Here is a 20,535-nt window from a genome sequence, read left to right as displayed (position 1 = left end):
GCACAGAGGCAGGACAGTCACTCTTGTTGTCACACAGCCCGAACAAGAAACTGCGCAGGACACACACACACGACACAGGAGAATTAGAACTGGGATTTATTTCACACGAGTCGCTCGTACAGATCCAGAGCCACACCGACCTCAGAACACAGAAGCTGCTGACCTCACGGTTTCACAGGTGACAGGTGAAAAGCAGATAAGCAGAAAATGAGATCGGTTTCATGGTATTTCTCTCAGGCTCGTACTTCAGTAGGCTCCCGTTATTAAGATGGTTAAAATTTCACCACCTGTAAAATACAGTAAGGACAACCTCCAAAAAGTTCAGTCGCCTGCACAAACTTTGCTCCAGTTTTAACTATATTTAAGTGGAAAATCAAATCTTTTACTTCTCCTTTGCTCTTTATGCCACCTGTGTTCTCTTGAGATACATTTACATCTCAGACTTTTTTTAAATAAACGTGCACAAAGTGGGAGCAAATTTTGCTGCAGACCAACCAGTTTTGGAAATTCTCCTTTGGGCATTTACCATCTGCTGTTGCTGTTCACGAGCTCCTGGTGATGCACAGCAGGGCTCAGGATGAGCTGGAAAGTGGGCAGGAGAATCCAGGGACTCTCTGGATTCGGCTGGAACAGCACTGGAAAACTCAGCTGGATTTTTCATTTCTTATCCAGTCCCAAATTCCACTAATTTTATATCTTCAACTAATCATCAAGAGAAGAAAATGAACATAAATGCCAACCAAGGCCTAAACAAAAAGCAGATCCTTTTCTTTTTCCATCTACAAAAGCATAAACAAAATAAATTTGAATACTTAATGCCTGTCAGAGCTGTCATGACTCTATAATCTTCAGAGAATCTTGGAATATAAGCACAAGAAAACCCTATTTTAACTTGTTGCATTGCTTGAATCACAAGCTTAAATTTCAAAATCTCTGAAACATCTTTATACACAACATCAAAGAAGCAGTTCCCCCAGCTTCAGAAAGCTATTGTGTGCACACACCTACTACAGTATATATAGTGCATTTTCCTGAACTGGAAGAATGTGCCATAACTCAGCCCTGTTTCTTTACTGTAAATGATCCACTGGCACGTGCCACAATAAATTAACAACTTAATGGCATCAGAAGATTCTTTTGCCATTTATAAAGGGATCTTAGATTTTCATAAACAGCACAATGCCCATCATTTCAAGAACACAAGCAACTGAGTGGAGCCAGTTCTTTAAAAAGAAAATTTTAGATTTTGAAAGAAAAATACATTATCTGATTTGTTACTTTATTTGGATTATTAGTGGGATTTTTTGTCTGTGTTACTTGATTTAGGTACAAACAACCTCCACTACCTTCTGTAAGCAGCAGCTGTAAAGCTGGTTATGATTGTCTTTCCCAGCAAAAACCTAGGATCCCTCACACTATCTTCTAATTTACACCACATCGCCTTTAAGCCCCCGAAGCAGGAAATCTGACAGCAGGAAGACTGGTCTCATGACTAAGCATGGGTGCCAATACTCCCTGACAGACCTCCATGCACACAACTTCATCATGGCTTTCACTGGGTTTGGTTTCGCAAACACACCACCTTGTCCATCGGCGACAAGTTTGTGAAAGCAAAGCCACACCGGTGTACCGGCTCTCCAGATGGGGATGTAAAACATCTTTCAATTCAACATGGAGCGCAAAGAAAGACGACACCGATAGATTACTTAAGCAGCTCAGCTCGTCATTGTTCGGACAGAGGAAAAAAGGAACCGTACAATAAATGAACGACGTATTATTCTATTCAGTGACTATTTAAGATATGCTACTATCTTATAACATTAGATCAGAACCTTTCAGGATGCCGACAGGTATGCCTGGGGCCCAGCAGAGCTAACGCTTTCACTTGCAACATCTGTTAAAAGCCAACAAGTAGCACATGGTTTGTGGTTAGCAGAGGAAACCAAGACTATTCTAGTGCTGAATTCACACCTGTCCGGCAGCGTTCAGACATCAGGCTCACAGGGAGTGCGACGGAACTGTGGTATAGAAGTTATCATTAGACAGCACTTAAGATCACAAGCTCATGAGCATTGGACCAGGGGCAAATAAAACAGAAACCTGCTGGATTAACATTTTAAGTAGTGCTGTGCTTGGGGCTGACAACATCCGATAATCCCCAGACATGCCAATTTGTGCTTTAAATGACAGATTATGATGAGATGGAGCAACACCCCTGAAAGGGCCATCTAGAGTTTGCATCGAGTAGCTTATGGTGCTTATATGGTATTTCCGCTCGCTCCCAATGAGGTGCTGTTTCAAGCTGTGAAGCAAGCAGCAGAATCACCTCTGGGTCTCATGGATCCCAGTGCTGATCTGGCAGCAGGGTCCAGTGGGGACTCTCCACCAGCCAGCCTCCGAGAAGGCTGTAGGAGGGCCTGCATCTGCGAGCATCACCATAACCAACAGTGAGGCCCGTTAACTGAGCCGTCTTATCCATTTCAGCAGATCTTTTATGAGCTGCCGACTCACACATACCATAGTGAGCACACAATCCAATACTGTGCATAGTTAACAGCAGAAAATGACATGTCCATGGTACTGGGTATTTCATGCCTGCTACCTAATCGCATGTAAAAACAGTCTGCCAGTGTTTGTGAAACTTGAAATGCGGTGCAGCGAGAGTCGTCTTCTCACTGCTGAAGAAACCCAGCCACGAGGAGCTGTTTTTCCCCTCTCTCCTGCAATGTTCAGATTGCACCCGCATTCATTTATCGAGAGTCGGCATGAGCAGAATCGTCGTAATGCAGGAGAACACAACATCCTTGTTCTTCCCAGGAGAACCAGATTTCAATCAGACTGAACCACTCAAGAAGATCTCCAATATCTTACAGCTGCTTGACTCGTTAAGTGTCTCAGATACGGGCTCTGCTGTTTGACGCGTCTGTGTGCGAGACAGCGGTGACACAGGTCAAAGCCCAAACTGCACCCCAGTTTCCTCCGGGGTGTGCTCTTCGGTCAGTGTAGGGGTGTCACGCGGTGCACCGGTCAGCTGCCGAGGGGGTGACGGCGGTGGTAGACGGTGGGGGGTGTCCGGCCATCCGGGGGAAGGGGCGGTGTCAGTCGGACCACTCGTTATCATCCAGCTCCGAGTCGTCGTCGGAGTCGCTGTACTCCACGGCGATGCGGCGGGAGAGGATCGTCGCCACGTCGTTGCCCACGGGCTCGCGCTTGGCCTGCTGCTCCTGCTGCTCCTGCACCTTCTTCAGCTGGATACCTGGCACACACACACACACACGGCACAGAGAGCACACGCGGGGTTGGGCACTGGCATGGAAGACACCTGGGATCTCGGCGCAAACTAGGAGACCGTGTCTGACCGGCTCGATGACTCCTGCAGCCATCTGTGCAGGCCTGCTGCAAGATACTGCCATAGGTGACAACACACAGCCCACCCCTGCGCAGGGCAGAGGGGTTGTGCTCCTCCAGAGCAGAGCGTTCTGGAAACCCACATCAGAGGAACACCCCTTGTGTGGTAAAGAGGGTCTGTGATCACAGCTGTGGACAAACCCGTGCAGCCCAGATACCTGTAGAGTTACACACAAAGGCGTGGCCCTACCCGAACTCAGCTGTGTGTATAATCATATTGTACTACAATAAAGACACAGTTACACGTGGGAAATAACCATTAAACATGGACCTTTGAAGGGTGAAAGCTGTGGACCTCCAGCTTATCCAGAATCTTCACTTTTTCCCCACTGATGCCATAATCTTACACTGGAGTTCTCTCCTCTACAGGACCACTATCACTAGCGGGGGGCCTTGCAAATTGATGCGTAGTGGGTCTGTAAGGATGTTTACCAAAAAGAAGCTCAAAATCAGTCAAAAAGGGTGCCGGTGATTTACCAAACTTCCCGTAGCAACAGTGCGCAGGAGACAGAGAGAGGACCGACAGGTGTGGGGTGTTGGCGTCATTACTAGAAGATGCTAGAGCATGTGTAGAACCAGTAAATGCTTTCGTAAGCGTATATGTTTACAGTATTTAATAATGGACACTCACCCATGCGGATGGCTGACAGCAGGTCACTGCGTGCGTCAGTGATGCCCTGGCTGGCCTCATGCCTCTTTCCCTCAGTGGCAGAGGGGTGCTTGGGGGAGACGCAGCGAGGGAAGCTGGCACCAGGGGGACCAGGAGGCGGAGGTGGTGGCGGCCCTGGTGGAGGCGGAGCCACTAGGGGGCCGGGCTGGGGCACTGGGGGAGGAGCATAGCCAGTGGACCCCATCATTGGTCCAACGTGGGAGGTGGGCGGGGCTGGCCCTCCCAGGGGTGTGGCAAAGGCGGTCTGAGCTGAGGGAATGAGTGGAGCAGGGGGAGGAGGGGGCGGTCCCCCACTGCCATAGAACTCCATCATCTGAGCTGCAGACATGCTGGAAGAGAGGAAGCAAGTGGTGGGTAGGGGGCGTAGCAGAAAAAGACAAACTTCCTTCACTGAGGAGTTTCAAACAACTCAACTGGTGCCTGATCTACTTTCAGTTTTTACTCACCAAGTTAGATCTTATTTTCACAAACTGCAAAAGTATTGGTTTTAAAATTTGGTCCAGAAATGTGTTTATAAGAAAAATGCAAATATGAAAGCCCACATTATCCTCAGAAAGATGCTAATCTCCTGATTTTATATGATAATTTATGCAAAGCAGGCATTTCAAGATGTACTAATTCACTGGAGCTGTGAAAAGCCATTAAATCAGCAGCGAGCGCGGAACTCGCTGTAAACTTCAATTAAAAATCGCAATAATTAGCGCGGAACTCACAGTGAAGAGGAGATCAAAGGCAAGCTTGTCCAAAATCAAAGATATGCATGCAACACACTAAAAACGCCTACAGCACTCTGGAGTAGAAGCACTTCAATGCTACCATTAGGAGGCTCGATCTCAGATGCTGTTGCTATGTTTTGGCAGTGGGCTGAACAAGCCTGGGACTGCACTTGAAGAGCTCTGTAGCCTCTCTGTGAAGCGCTCCAGTGAGCAATGCTAGGAGAACACTCTGTTAGCCACCGTGCATGGCCGCAGGGCTGGGGCGAGACTGGGCCGCGTACCTGTACTCCGCGGGTGGGGGCAGCAGGACTCCATTGAGGGTGGCGTCAGTGGGAGGAGGGGGCGGGGGGGGCTGCTGTGGCCGGCTGAGGGTGCCCTGCCTGTAGGCAGCCACCCTGTAGTCGTGCTCCACCCCCGGCGCGGGGCCCACGAGGTGCTGCTGCCCATCTGCCCCGAGGTAGGGGCCCGGCTGTGGCTGTGGCAGAGGCAGCGGCTGCGCTGGGTGGGGGTGATGGAGGTGGTGGAGGTGGGCCGAGTGGTTTGGCGTGGCCGGGTACGAATAGTCAGTCAAGTCGGACCCATGGGACCTGCCAAGAGGGTTGGGCACAGTGAGGATGGCACAGCGGTTACAGCGGCACAAGAAACGGCGTGCAATTCTGGGGCGCGCCGAAACTGCAGAAGACGCCCAGACAAAAGGGTCGCCAAAACGGACACGTTTGACTCGCACAAATTTGTTTTAAAGCCAAGGCCCCGTGCTATCTCGACAACCCGACTCAAACATATGAAATGAAACCCATTTCCTTTAATAACCAGCAGGACCAAAGTTCTTCCGTCTTTCTTCTCCAAGGTACAGACACGGGGAATAAGAAACAAACCTGCATAAACTGCACCATGCTGTCGTGCAAAAAATCGCCTATTTAAAACTAGGGTTCAAAGACCCTTTTGTACTCCTTTGAAATGAGAGGATAATAAGGACAGAGAGCACCCTGCGAATTCGCACTTCAGGAGGCTTGCTGTTCTTGATACCAACACATCGCGTCCTCAGGTCTGTGCATTTCAGTTCAGTTTAATTCCATACTTGCATCATCACAGGCATCCAGAATAAATGCAAGAAAAGGTCACATTTCAAAGCCTTTTCATCCCCAGAGCTGGATTTGCACATTTGCAAATAGATTAAGAAGGGAAAGTGGCATTAACAGGGAAAAGCAAAGCAGGCATGGGAAAAAAAGAAACCGAGTGATTATGTCATCCTAGACATATGACCTTGCAGGTCGGTCTGGATAAAGGCATAGTTCTTTTCCTTTTTGTTAATTTTTGAGTAACCTATCTAACCGATACATGTGAAAAAGATCCTGCCTAAAGAGCCACTCACAGCAAAGAGCCCATCTCGTATTCCAACCACAACACTGGTCTCAGCGCCCCATCAGTTTCGGGAATCCTGAGGCTTGTGGGTCTCTGCACAGCAGGTTAACCAAACCAATGATTAAACAGCCGATCTGGTTTCATTTACCAGTCTGACTCTCACAATCAGGGAGGACTTTTCCAACTTTTACACAAATAAATATTTCACTTTCCAATGAAGACATTAGACAGTGTGAATTTTGTGTTATGTTAATTTGCTATTTTAAAGGCTTCCTTTTATTTTTTGTCACTTCCTTTTATAAGGAGGAAATAAACTATTATAAATGCACATATCAATGTATGGGCGGCCACATAAACTTCTTTTAATACCATGCATTCTTATGTCTGACGTTGGCGTAACTTTAGTATTGCTTAACTTTTATATATTATATATATATTAACAGAGGCAAAAAATAACCAGGCTACTAATCAAACTCGCTGATCACAGAAAACACAGAAAACAGACAACAGACGAAACTGTCTGTGTATTCAGGGAGCTGTGCAGAATTTGAGATAAGGTCAAATTTGTTAGTCTCCCTCACCTCCAAACGGGAGAAAAGATCAACCACACAGGCGTTGCAGAACTGGGAAAACAAGACCGTTTTCAGCTCATTCTGTGCTTGAATGAGCCGTGCTGCTGAACGAGGGTGAAGGCCCAGCAGGGGGAGCCAGAGACAGCGAGTTAAGGAGGATAAAGCAAGGGCAATGCAGGTCCAGCAGGCAGGGAGAAAGGAGTGGACCGGTCAGACACTGAGACAGTGGGGAGGATTCTGGACGCCGTGAAGAAACGCCTGCAGGGCAGCCGAGGCTGAAGAGAACTGAAGCAGGCAAAGTGCTGCCTCATCTCCCCCTGCTGTACTGAAGGAGCCAGGAGCAAGCCTGAGTGGAAGGCAGCTGGAAACCATCGCTAGGACAGCATGATGTCCCCTGAAGTGCATTTAGTTTTGCAACAGAACAGATTTGGTCACCAAGGGGGCAGGTCAAGGCCGGGCTGCCTTTTTAGTGGCTGCGGTACAGTAACTGGCTCTCCCAGCCGCGGCGGCCTGGGAGGCCCGTCTCTCGGGGGGGGGCCCCGCGTGGGGGAGACGCCCCCGGCACACAGACCTGCTGTCGGGGGACAGCGAGCCCTCAGACGAGGCGGCGTGGCCGGCGTTCTGCGAGAGCCGGTGGTCGGGCCGCAGCTCCTTGTCGAACGCCATGATCTTCCACTCCTGGCGCCGGTTCCGGGCCTTGCGCACCTTCTTCACCTCCCGGGTCGTGCCGTCCACCCGCTTCTGCTCCTGGCGGGAGGAGAGACAGGCCGGGTCAGCACTCGCACTGGTGGAGCAGGAACCCCGGTGGGGCAGGGGTCACCGCCGTGACCGCCAGCGACGGGGCAAACGTCCCTGCACGACAAAGAGGCGCCCCCTTACCTTCTGCCTCCTCTTCTCCTTCCTCTTGTCCTCCGTGTCCTGCAGCATCTTCTCCTTCCACAGGTCGAAGAAGTACGAGGGGTCGGTGTAGAACCGGAGCCCGTCTTTCTGGTCGTCTCTGGAACGGCAGCAGAAACGGGTGAGGGAAGGAGAGGGCCACAGGGGCCCCGGCTCGCTCTCAGGACTGCTGCCGGCCCCCCCCCCACCTCTTTCACACTGAGCACCATACACAGGGACAGCCAAGGAGGAAAGCAAACCAAGGCTCTGAGGCCGAGCGCTGAGGGGTCTGGTGCAGCGTCCCACAAAGCAGAGCACAAGGGGTTAATTTCAGAGAAGTCATTTCTGCACACTAGCATGCTCCTCCATGCGTTTAATTAGTTAACGATTTTTCCCTGGGATGTGCTAATGACCGGGGCGATGCTGGCTCGCTCTGTGCCTGTAGAGTAATGAAGGGCAATCCAGTTTCAATGTGTTCTGCCAAGAACAGGCGTCCCAGTTCACACCCAGACACGCACCGTGCCTCTGTTTCACCAGACCTCACCTCTTCCTACCACAGGAAAGCAGAAGTACACACCACACCACACCAGGAGGCTTGTAGCAAGGAAAATGCAAAGTTCTGCTGCCAGACAGAGCTTTATCTTACCAGGTAAGCAACCAAACTAGGTCTTTCGTCCAAGAATTCTTGCTTTTTAGAAATAAGCTAATTTCATCAAAAGATATAACAGTTCAAGATACACACACACACACACACACACACACACACACACACACACACACACACACACACACACAGGAATGCAAAAGAAGCTGATACACCAACATCCCTGCACCAGCTGTAACTAAGACAGGAAGGAGAAACCCAAGTACAAAACGCTTGTCCTCGGGGGAGGGGTTGCCATGCCAACCTAGCGCACACCTGTAGGGCGTGAGGATGCTGAGAGGAGGGGGCTTGTCACTGAGGTTGTACATCTCCTGCACCGGATTGGGGATGCTGTTGTTAGACACCACCTGCTGGTCCTGCACTGTAGAGCTCTTGAAAGCTTTTCTCATATTGATGTCCTGCAGGGAGACTGAAACACACAAGAGTCCATTTCACCCACTGGGTCATTCCTGTATCAACATTTTTCAACAGTTGTATCCTGCTGATGGTGCCAAAACCTAAGAGGGATTCAATTAGGAAACAGGGGGATCTTATTAGATCCACTACTGATCTCCTCAAAAATGCCACGACGTGAAAAATTATATATGTTTTCAATACTAGAAAAATTAAAAATGTCATGTACAGGACAGCAGAAGATATTTATAGAGCAACAGGTTATTTGCTTATGCATGTACTTGCAATACAAATGCAACCTTTTAGGTTTTATACAAAATAAAATGTAGACCTTCACATACTGACATACAATCTAAGGGGCTGCACTAGGAGCAGCAGGTGTAAAAAGAGCTATGCGATGCGTGAGGGGTTAACGCTCACACCCACCACAGGAGCGAAGCTCAGTGAGGCGATCAGTCAGGATGAAACTGCACATCAACGAACACAGAATAACAGCAGACACAGGCTTCTCCATCTGTAACAGTTCCACTGTTGAAAAATTTACCACTCTCCAAGGTTTTTCCACAAGCCTGAAATGCATTAACACCGATACCCTGCATCCACCTGACTGAAACCTCCAGAACTCTGCTGCTGAAAAGTCCCCTTTGGCCTTTTCTGCAGACTGTTAGAGAACTTTTAAGACTTGAGGAGAAAGACCACATTTTTCTGATTTGATTGAAGAGCAGCACAGAGAGCCCTGTGCCTTGGTGTTAAGCAGTCTGAGCCATGTGGTGTGCTCTGCTGTAAGGAAAAGGACTACGCTCTCAGGTTAATTGGCTTAGTCTTGGTACAAGCCCGGACTAACACCATTAAAATTCCTGTAGGTAGTGCTCACTATGTGAAGCTCCTAAGATCACACCACACAGGAGCTATTTGTAGACTATATTTCACTGAACTATTAAAATTTGCAAATACTCCATGGCAGACCACATGTAAAGACAGGCTTTCCAGTTTATTTTGTTCGTGCCAGACCTGGCCTGCTCCAGTACAGATTCCTGTACTCTGCCACACACTCACCCTCCTCCACCGTGGAGTCCAGCTGGGTGACTTTGACGGCCAGGCGGTCAATGCGGTCCTGCAGGGAGTTGGCGCGCACGTAGAAGTTACTGGCCTCGTTGAACAGCTCCCCGAATATGTCTTCTGCATGTTTACCTGAGCAACACAAGTGAAGGACAGCACACTGAGGGAACATCTAGGCAGAAACCTTCACCAGGAGAAATCGCCCACTGCAACAAAACCAGCACCACTGGGAAAACACAAGACAGAGCGCACTCAAACTAGTTTTTAAATAACATTTATGGAACATACTGTCACTTTTATGTAAAATAATGTAACATAAGATAATGTCAACAATGAAAAACCAATACATTCTTAATCTATTTGGGGGGCAACAGACTGATAAAGCAATAGGAGGAAGAGGTCTTATTCCTCACCCATGTTATTACTCAACAGACAAGTGAAACTCATGCCTTCTTATTTTCCCAAGACACCTGTGTAATACTGATGTGTACACCCACTGTAATATCACACTCTTATTGCATCATGTTCAATTTCTTTATTTCCCGACACCCATTGACTGACTCGAATGTCACCTGCAACGGAAATACAAAATGCACAGATGAGTCAATCACCCCTGGTTTTCAGAAACGAAAGCCGGCTCCATTTCCAGTGTGTGCTTTTTCTTCCTGCCCATCCAGCACATGCACTGGGCTCTTACCGACATTGCAAACCCCAGGATGTAGAGGCACATGAATAGATCAGTGAGGTCAGAGATGCTGGTTTCAGATGTCGGGATGTTTCTCCTGCAAAATCCTTGTTGCAGTGTAATCCAGACACCAGCCGTGCTACCCCGGCTCCCAGATCCCAGACAACCCCTAGACTCCACATTCCAGTCTGCCATAATGCCCAGTTTCCAGACACCAGTAAGCTGGTGTAATACTGAAACCTGGGCTGCTAGGCCACAGGGAAAGATATTCTTAGGGAGGGTGGTGGTCAATCAATATACATTATTTAAAAATCTAAATCTAAAACTAAAAAAAATACACATTTTGAGGTTTGGGTGACCTCATGTAGGTGCTTCCATAACACATCCAGCCTGACCGCGTCCCTTCTTGAAACCTGGACAGAACTGTGAGTCACACTGTACCCATCGGGTTCTTTGCCTTTAAATCACACTAGAAAAGCCCAAAGTACAAGAAAAGCTTCTTGCTTGTAGTCATTTGTCATAGAGACGTACAGACCCATTAGTAAGTCACAGCCTCTGTCGGTTACCCATTGGTGTCAGCGTTGGGATGTGATGCCGGCAGTCATTGCCTTTGCAGAGCAGGCACGTAAACGCTGCGATCTTGTTTGTCTCAAGCAGCGAGCATGCATTTTCAATCAACCCAAAACCGTTTTTTAAAAAGATGAAAAGCAGACCACAGCAGCACGTAGAACCCGGTGAAGATCTCCAAGTTTGGACCACAGAATAGCAAGTGTGGGGTTGTTAATTCTCCGATTACATTATTACGGCATCTCGTCTGTCTTTATTAAAAAGACATCTAGGAACCCCTTCACTTTCCAACGATGTTGGCTTCGCTTTTTTCCCCCACAGCGTGTATTCATTACTGATCCAAACTGGTACAGAGTGCAGGGGATGGGGGCCACGGTCAACCCATAGAGGGTACAAAACAAAGCGATCCAAAGGGCAGCAGAGCTGGATCTTATTTTAGAAACGTTGCTGATGTCAGCCCATAATAGTCGGCATGTGCTTACATCAGGATTCCATTCAGCCTTTGGTTAGGAAGCTCAGACGCTGCCGTTACAGTACACGGTCTAGTCCAACAGAGGAATGGGCTGTGCACTCCCTTCCTGGCCTTGAGACTTCCTCAGCAAATAATCCACTCCCCCCTCCCCCCACAGGTCTCGCAGCGTGGAGCAGCAGCCAGACCGCGGATAACGTCACGCCGAGAGGACTCATCGGGGATAGAAGTAAGGACCTCGCTGAAAAGCACTTTGATGCACTTCATGAACTGCAGGCCCCGAGACAACTTTCTGCTTCACCAGTAACAAAGCAGCCCTAAATATTATGAAGTGCACTTACAGTTATTCAAAATAGGATGAGGAACATCAAGTAACCAGCACACTGAAGCCGATTCACTGGAATTGTAATAGAATTACCTGTGAGTTTTTAAAGAAATGTCTTGGCAAGGGTCTTGGATAATTACACTAGCAGCAAATCTCTTTGTATATGTTACCACATTCTACAGTCTGGTCTCTAGTTAGGGGCACCAGGCAGCAGTCTCAAGGGTGTGTTACTGGCAGCCTTTTTAGTGACAGTGCAATATACTGAGCAGCTGCAGGTGACTAGGAGAGCTTCCACCTTCTTCTAGCACTGGGGAGTGCTGACAGATGGAAACGTCACTGCACTCGCTCCATAATTGGACAGAAAACATAGTTAGTGACCAACATGAACACTAACGCAATCCAACGCACAACAGTTTAATCCATCAACAAGCAAAAGGCTGTTGTGCAAAACAGTAAGGTTATAGCCAAAAAAATTAAATTGTCTTTTTTTTTTAACATCCCATCTGTTTAGATGGAAATTAACTCTGATTAATACAAGCTTGAAACATCTAACAGCTGATCCTGGTTTAAAGAGCCTACAATCCACAGAACCTGAAACGGATCTGAAATGCAATTGGAGTCTGTCTCCCTGTGGTATTGACGGAGGCTGAGCCCTCATATCACCATGTCGCCCGACAGGACCAGAGCTCAGAAGCTAAGCAAGGCTGGGCTCGCAGAGGTAAACCTGGGTTTTTCATTAAGTGTTGCTCATGGACTGTAGGTAGTGCTCTTTCCTCTGGACCACAGTTTTCAAACCAATGCACTATTATAGTGAGGGACAATAATGTAGGAGGTGCCATCTGTTGGAAGAGAAAGCGTTAAACCGGGGCTCTTACTACCTGGCCACTGAAGATCCAATGAATTCCCTACATAAATTCCACTTGGGTCTTGCACTTTGGTCTAGCTTAAGTCCACTTTTGGCTTTCCTCAGGTCACCCCTTATGTTCAAATGGAGAAATATTTTTTTCACGTCCTCAGCTACTCTGCGGTAGTGTACAACAGCATCACCCTGAAGGTGAATGAAGTGTGTCCTCTTGTACGTGAAGAGTTTGGGATCCTTTGTGATGAACAACATCACAAACAAGTTACACCTCCTACAACGCCACACCACAGCCCCATGTGTAAACTACACTGGAGTGATCAATTCCCAGGAACCTTGAGAGACAAAGCAGACTCACGGAAAATGATGCACTGCTTCATCTGTATCAGCTTTGCACATAAAAAAGCCTGGCATTGGATTAAGTTAGGTAGCTTAATGCAAGGAAAAAAAAAACAGGACTATCATATCAGTGGGACTGATCTAATACAGGAGTACCCTTCCTTTCCCTTAGCGTTAATCCTTCACGTGAACTGCCTGCACGGCGTCAGCAGAATTCAGATGCACGTTTCTGGAGTTGCTATGTAAGCCATCAGGACGGGAGGAGAGTTCTTCCCTGCAGACATTTTCCAGGGGTCACGTTATGGCCCTGAAGAGACTGCCGCTATCACCCAGGGTTACAGAAAGCTGCCGAGGCTCATGGGCCTGAAGATCGTCTCCGACAATGACTTAAAAACACAACTCCCCCACCCCCACCCCCCTCCCCTCCACCATGTCATCCAGCTATTTATTTTTAACCTCTCTCAACCCCACTGGAGCTGAAAGGCTGGAGCCCCGGGGGAGGAAGAGAGGGATTCAGACAACAATTGAGCCGGTGCTCAAGGAAGAGCAATTAGACATGCTCCGACATCTGCTCCCAGCCCCGTGGAGCGACAGGGAGAACAATGCAGCCTCCCTCCGGGTGATCCCGGGAGACAGACCAATCGGGAGGCAGGGAGCGCAGCGCCACTGTGTGGGGGTCAGTCGCGGCGCGGCGCGTCACCGGCCTGCAGCTCCAGCTCAGCGTTCAGTCAAACCCCATCCAGGTGACATTCAAAGCCGGAAAGCCATTAATGAACGATCAAAAGGGGACTGGTCCAGGAAGAGAGAATGACATTGACATTTCCTCAAATCCAGTTTTACATCAACCAGTTTGAAGTTTCTTTCAAAGCCCAATTCATTTAATAACTGAGCACACAATTTGTACTTCGGCAAAAGACCAAGCAGCTCTCTGGTACAATCTTTTCCCCCATGTACAGCGTCTTCCGAGTGTTTTTTGGGTGGCATAAACAATATTTTCTACTCTCTTGTTTTTCCACAAAACCAAACAGGCCTTCTGTCTTTGTGTTTATGTTTGTATTCTGTATTTTGTCATATAGGATCTACACCAGGCCCTTCTCAAACGTAGTAATCTGATCCAACAGGACAATGAAAGCCATTTCCACTCCTTGTCAGGCGCAAAGTGTAAAAACACAGATGTTTTTTTTTTCCCCCCACAGGTGTTTAAGAACAGAGTCAAGATAAGAGGTCAAGCTCCTTCTGGTTTTTCTCAGATTTTCAGGTCCACATGCACAACAGTGAGCGAAGAGCCACTCCAGAGCACAGCCCGAGTGGAACAGCATCAGGAAAGTATCTAAATCTCTACCACTCTCCCCCGGTCCTTATTATTATAATCCTGACCTCCCCAAGCCTCTGAGCTTCCTCAGCAGGATGCACACTCGAGCCACAGTGCTGACCACACTGATTTACAGCAAAGCCAATTTAGAAATGGTTTCACATCTTCCCTCTTCGGAGGGCAGCCCTGCTCTGCTGGGGCCAGGACAGGCCTGTCCACTCTCCAGGGGCCCACACTTGTGTGTGCACCCTTTAGCTCCGACATGCTGACCAAGCCTGACAACGCAGGACACTTAGCAGCCTAGGCAGACACTGCGACTTTGTTTTAAGCCACATCCTTTCCTCCTGCTATTTCTGTTCCTCTTCACTTTACACAGGGGCCGTCAGAGGCTTAAGATGAGATGTTTTATAGGAAGATCCAGTCTGGGAAAGTTAGATCTTCCTTTCGCTCGGGAGCTTGCGAGTATTTTCAGCTTCACCTGTGGTTTCCTTCCCTACCCTACAGCCCTGCTGAAAAGCTTGTCCCATGATTTTGACTTGGGTACCCTAATAGGACAGGCAAGGCCTGAAGCTCAGAACGCTGTGAAGTGCAGAGTGTGCATCCATACAGCCTTAACCTTTCAAACTTCCCAAGAGCTGGAGTCCAATCAGTTTTAATGCATGGTGTTACTTGATTTTCTAGCATAACTGCACTTATTTAGTTTTTGCAGCTGTTTGGGTATGGGAATGCCAAAATATTTTATTATCCTGTCTCCATCATAATAGGAATTTGTTTTAAATCTCATGCAACATAGGTGTTTTCGGATAACCTCTGCTTCTGGTCTGCCCTTGCACAGCCCGTTTCCTGGGATGTTGCTTCATTCTGCTATGATCCCTAAGGTCAGGAGATACTTCATGAAGATAGCTTGCAGAAACGGGACTCATCCTTTCAAGCCCAGCTCTCCAATACACCCGGGCTATAAAAATACAGTCCCCGCTTTCTGCTGGTAATTCGGGTCTCGCGTGAATAGTACAAGAACCGAGTATTTCACGATAAAACATCCTTTTCCACATGACACAACAAAGCACTTTAAAGTGACAAATGCACACTGCCCCCTCAAATCCCCTCATTATAAAAAGTGCAAAAGACGCATGGACATCATACTATCGACAGGAGGTACGCCTGCCTTCACTCTACAGCCAAATAACTGATCAGATTAGATGGAATTCTTAAAAACCGTGGGGGCAGGGGGCCTTGCACGAGGGGAAAGGCAGCGGACACCCTCTGGTGCAAAATCCATCCCTGCAGCGCAGTTTCTCGTCCGCGTGTCTAATCCCCCGGCCACACAGACGGCTGGCCGCCACGGCGACAGCGGTCACATGACGCTCAGGGCAGGGGGCGGGGCGCACCGCTCCCCCGCCGTGATGAAAAACGCAGGCTGCGCTGTCCTGTCACCCCGGCCCCAGGGGGGCAACTCTTCCCAGGAGCCCTTAGAGAGGAGGGGGCTAGAACAACCCATCCAAACCAAGTCCCCAACACATATCAATAACGACAAACTAGCCGTTTTAAACACTCAGCGTGAGGAACGTTCAGAACTGATGCTCATGAACGATTATGTTCTAACCTTCTCTAGAGGCCATACTGAGCTTGGATTTGAAAAGGCACAACAGCAGCAGATTCATGCCGACATCACAGAAGCGGGGTTTACTGCCGGGCGACTGGCACTCCTGACCAGGGGCAACAAGAGTTTCTCTCCAGTTCATTCCTGCGCTGCAGACGTACTGTGCGTCCTGCAGCCACGCGTGTTGTTCGCCCAGGATCCACTGAAGCAACACTTGGCGTCCGCGCAAAGCACAGATGTTGTTTTTTTTCCCCACAGGTGTTTAAGAACAGAGCCAAGATAAGAGGTCAAGCTCCTTCTGTTTTTTCTCAGATTTTCAGGTCCACGTGCACAACAGTGAGTGAAGAGCCACTGTTTGAAAGGGCCCAGGTCAAAGCAGTGAGGTCGACTCGTTCAACAGCCCCACCCCCCTCCTCTCAGCCAAGTTATTGATCAGTCAGAGAGCAGCCGGGCCGCACAGAGCCCTGCGCGCTGCAGCCATTGTCCGAGAGAAACCTCACACTCAAGGACAGACAGCGGTGTCCTTTCATCTGAGGCTCATTCGGCACCCCTGGGCAGCTGCAGCGCCGAGGCCTACGAAAGAGCCAGCTGTCAGCTGGACGCCAACCAGAATACAACCGGACTTTCTACCCCACTTCAGAGGAACTCATTTCAAGATCACAAGGAAAGCTCCTGTGATCTAAACAAAGGTCCCCAAATGTGCAGGGTAAAGACGCCCACCTCCCCGGCTGAGATCCGCTGCATCCAGGAAGAAGGCTCTGAACAACGATGAGACGCCAATGCACTGCAACAAACACAAGTCCCCATTTCCCACCACCCCTGCAGTCTCCGCAGACTGCCTTAACCGCCATCTAGTGAACCTCTTCCACAGGCTAGTCGCGCACGACGAGCGGAACCCGAACGGGACTAGCGCTGAGCCTTCCTGAAAAACCAACGGGAGCAGATAGCCGCACTTGAAAGCCTGCCTATCACGGCTGTGCAGCGCAGGACGCAAACTGGAAAAAGACCCAAACAAACGCACGTGCTTTCTCATAAAGGCGAATCGCACCGCAACTTCACACCGATGAAAACTGTAAAACTGTGCTTAAATGAAGGAAACGATGCGCCTCTTTGGAATTGCCAAGCTTCGTCACAGTACACGGGGAAGACCCTCCCCCACACCCCCGGGTGCCAGCGCGCGGGCGCTGGGGGACGAGAGGAACTCACTCAAGCTGCTGAGCTGCCGGATGATGGCAGAGAGCGTGTTGTTGGTGACACACTCCAGCTCGCTGCTGATACCCTCTGGCAGCGCCCCCCGACACAGGTGCCGGGGCTCGATGTTCCTCTTCACCAGCGGCATGTCCGTGCCCTCCCACGCCTCCTCGCTGCCTGCGGGAACAGAACAACAAGGGGTGGGGGTTATACGGGGGGGCGAGGACAAGGCCGAAAGAGGCTCACTGCTCCAGCCCGCGGAGCGTTAACCCGGAACCCAAAGACACAGCCAGGGTACCCCACTCGGAGAGCTCCCTACCGCCCTGCTCCAAGCACAGGGGCTCCAGGGCGCAGGCCGTGCCAGACGCCACCCCCCCTCAACGGCCAGCTCCCAGAATAAGGGAGACCGGCCTTCCCGCGAGACGAATCTGCATCACACAATCAAAGGCCTGCAATTCTGCAGTCATCCGGAAAATCACAGCCGTTAACGAGGAGCCGTTAAGGAGCAGGAAACATCACCTCTGCAACAACCTGGGCATGTGGGAGAAGAGCTGAGAGGAGGGCCCTAAGTGATAAAACCCTCGGGAGACGGCAATGCACAGCCGACAGAAGAGGATCTCGCCAAGGATGTTCTTGGTAATCCAAACCTCGCTTTTCCCACATCGATCAACTCATGAGGGAACTGCACTGCCCAGGGGACAGAATGGTTAATATCCTACCAGCAGCCATAAAAGATTAATAGAAAGAAACTGGATTCATTAAGCCTGCTTAGCATATAACCCATAAAGTGTTTGGAATCAAACTGTGCAGCAATCTGTTGTGTCAAGTGACTGGGATACTACCTGACCTATTAAAATAGCTTGACAGCCAGAGGTTCTCCATTCTGGGGTGGGGCACAGTAACTCCTTGACTCTTTCCCAGAGACAGCAATGCCATCTGGAGGAAGCAGATTACCGCTGCACAATGCTCTGAATCAGTGCTTCAAGTCAGCCCTGTGAGAGCAGCACACTAGGGCAGAAAACACAGGGAGAAGGGATAGTCTGTGATCTTAAACAGAGGGACAGGTACAATTAATCCGCATGCAAAATCACTTTAACACCGTAATCCCAGGTGGCACACTTAATCTTTCTGCTGACGTTTATAAATCTGAATCCCCAGGAAGGCGTGAGTGTGCTCATACTGCATAACCGGTGCTGCTCACCGTGGGAGACTCCTCTACTGAAGCTCAACATGACACCACTCAGACGTACTGCTGTGCTCCACCAGCTTGCCACAGTATTTATAATCTAAAGGTCCAAAGCGACTTCAATCAAACAGAAACACTAGGAGTTAGTTCAGATGGGGAAAAAGGGGTTTTCCTCTTGGGTAAAAGGGCTGGAAAAACAAGGAGAGTTGAAAATCTCCTTCAGGGTGACCTGTTGAAGCAAGCAGAGACAGCCTGCCCACACCCAGCAGCCACAGGATTAAGGTATTAACAAAAGAAGATGCTGACCTGCTAATCCTGCCCTTATTGCTGCCATTGGTGGCCGAACAAACAGCGCAGACACACACACGCTACTGGACAGCGAGCGGCCTCTCTCCCACACGGCTCAATAAAAAAAATTAAAGCAATGAAACCCATGACCAAGCCAGCAGGGCCACCCAGCTACACGACAAAAGGAACTTGATTCCCCCCTCTTCCCATAAAACTCTTTAAACAGCACGACAGGCAGAAGGTGCAGCTGTAGTAATATCAGACTTCAGTGGTGATCCAGCAGTAAATTACGATGCCCGTGTATTTATAACTTGACCGTGCCACCTGCCTTCAGCTGACAGTTCAGTGAATCAGAGATTCTTGGATCCCTCTGGAAGATACCGGCTGTTGCCATGGAGATTACTTAACATCCCTCATCGCAAGACCTCTAGCTTGGCCAGAGGGACGTGACCCCTCCAGCCACGGTTTCGCAGAGGTTTCTGTTCCTAGTTATCTTTACTTTCCCAAGCGGAAGAGGATCAGGTCAGCATCGCAACCCAAGTTCATAGTGGGGCTTTCACCCACGAGGGCAGTCCGTCCACCTCAGTGGGCAGCTTGTCCGGGCTGCGGCGACGTCGGAAGGCCCACAGGCGGTGCCCGTGCCCACCACCGCGGCACGGCGCACTCCAGACACAGGCAGGGCCGGGCGCGGAAGGCCAGCAGTCTCCCGCGCCAGAAGGGCCCCCTTCCTCCAGGGACACGCGGGAATCTCGCAGCTGGGCCAGTGACCTGGATTTCAGATGGGATTACACTCCGCCGAGCGCAGCCACCACCTCCTCCCTCCTCTCTCCTCCCTGTGACCCCCGACCCCCAGCTCCACTCGCTCACACACCACATGCTTGTACACCAACCCCGCGGCTCCGGAGGCGATGTGGTCTTGACCACATCACAGCCTTGCACACTGCGCCCCCACAGAAGCTCTGGCAATAGGATAAGTGGACCAAGAAACAGAGCGACAGGGTTTATTGTAGGAAAACCAAAGAACGTCCATGTGGAAATTCTTAACCACAGGCACAAAAACGCATTATGCGAAGACATAGCAGAAAGCACAGTTGCAAAAGAATGAATTTAAGAATGGCTTAAAACCAGGATTAGGCAGAAGGCTTGCAACAGCAGCAGAAAAACAAAGATCTAACAAGCAGCGATGACATTTGACATCCTTCTGGAGAAAAGCGTGGGGATGTCTGAAACACTGCATGACGCCTCGTGACACCTCTTGATGATGCTCTGTAATTGTATATGGCTGCTTTAGTTTCAGCTAAACAGCACCCGAAAAACAAAATGGTCGCGGCAGATTCTGCGGGGGCTCTCCACAAGAAGGAAGGGAGAGAGCCGGCTGAGCGAGCCAAGACCGAGCCAGTCCCTGATACCGTATCTGAGGGAGTTCCAGGAAAGTCCCTGCTGTTTCCAAGCCAGCCTTATCCAGAGAGTGCAGCCCTGCTCTGGGAGGAATGGCCAAGCGCCCGCTCTGAAAGAGGAGAAGTGTGCTGGGAACTCCTGGGTGCTGCGGGCCTCGTGATAATGACGATGGAGACCACGGCCGGCTCCCACAACTCCCAGAGGCAGGGGAATGCCTACCATTCCTGTGGAGCGCCAACACCTGCTGGCCTCAAGAGCTGCAGCCGGAGGGGTTTCGCAATTGCTACGCTCACTGTTTGATTCAGCAATTAAACAGAGATGTATTTCAATGCTAAGCCAGGGGGAGCCCTATAGTGAGTTTAAAATGATGGGTGTACAGAATCACACAAAAGCTCAGGGGGCTGTTTGATACCTTTGGTCCACGCCAACGGTCGTCCCAAAACGATGGCACCAGCCACAGCATGCCAAGAAGCAAATAAAAGCACCCACACACGGTACACTGTGCTCCCAGAGGCCTGGCCTGTTCAGGAGCTGCCCTGGGGCTGTGCGGAAGTCTCCATGCCCAGAAGATCTCAACTCACCTGCTAGATCAGTAC

The 20,535-nt window shown here is 49.7% G+C and overlaps 1 protein-coding gene across 1 annotated transcript; it reads right to left on the bottom strand.

Moving 5' to 3' along the window:
- Positions 1-81: 81 nt before the first annotated feature.
- LOC102683643 (WASP family member 3) lies at positions 82-18,638 on the bottom strand. Its single transcript, XM_069189951.1, has 9 exons — positions 18,560-18,638; positions 17,083-17,244; positions 9,718-9,852; positions 8,524-8,677; positions 7,608-7,725; positions 7,300-7,475; positions 5,076-5,381; positions 4,040-4,407; positions 82-3,256 (listed from the first exon to the last, which is right to left on the bottom strand). The coding sequence occupies exons 1-9, from the start codon at positions 18,585-18,587 to the stop codon at positions 3,099-3,101; spliced, it is 1,605 nt and encodes a 534-aa protein (XP_069046052.1). The 5' UTR covers positions 18,588-18,638; the 3' UTR covers positions 82-3,098.
- Between the last annotated feature and the right edge of the window lie 1,897 nt (positions 18,639-20,535).

Source organism: Lepisosteus oculatus, chromosome 5 (genome assembly GCF_040954835.1).
Source record: "Lepisosteus oculatus isolate fLepOcu1 chromosome 5, fLepOcu1.hap2, whole genome shotgun sequence".
NCBI lineage: Eukaryota > Metazoa > Chordata > Actinopteri > Semionotiformes > Lepisosteidae > Lepisosteus > Lepisosteus oculatus.
Note: the sequence above shows the minus strand (reverse complement) of the source record. Positions and strands in the feature narration are given on the sequence as shown.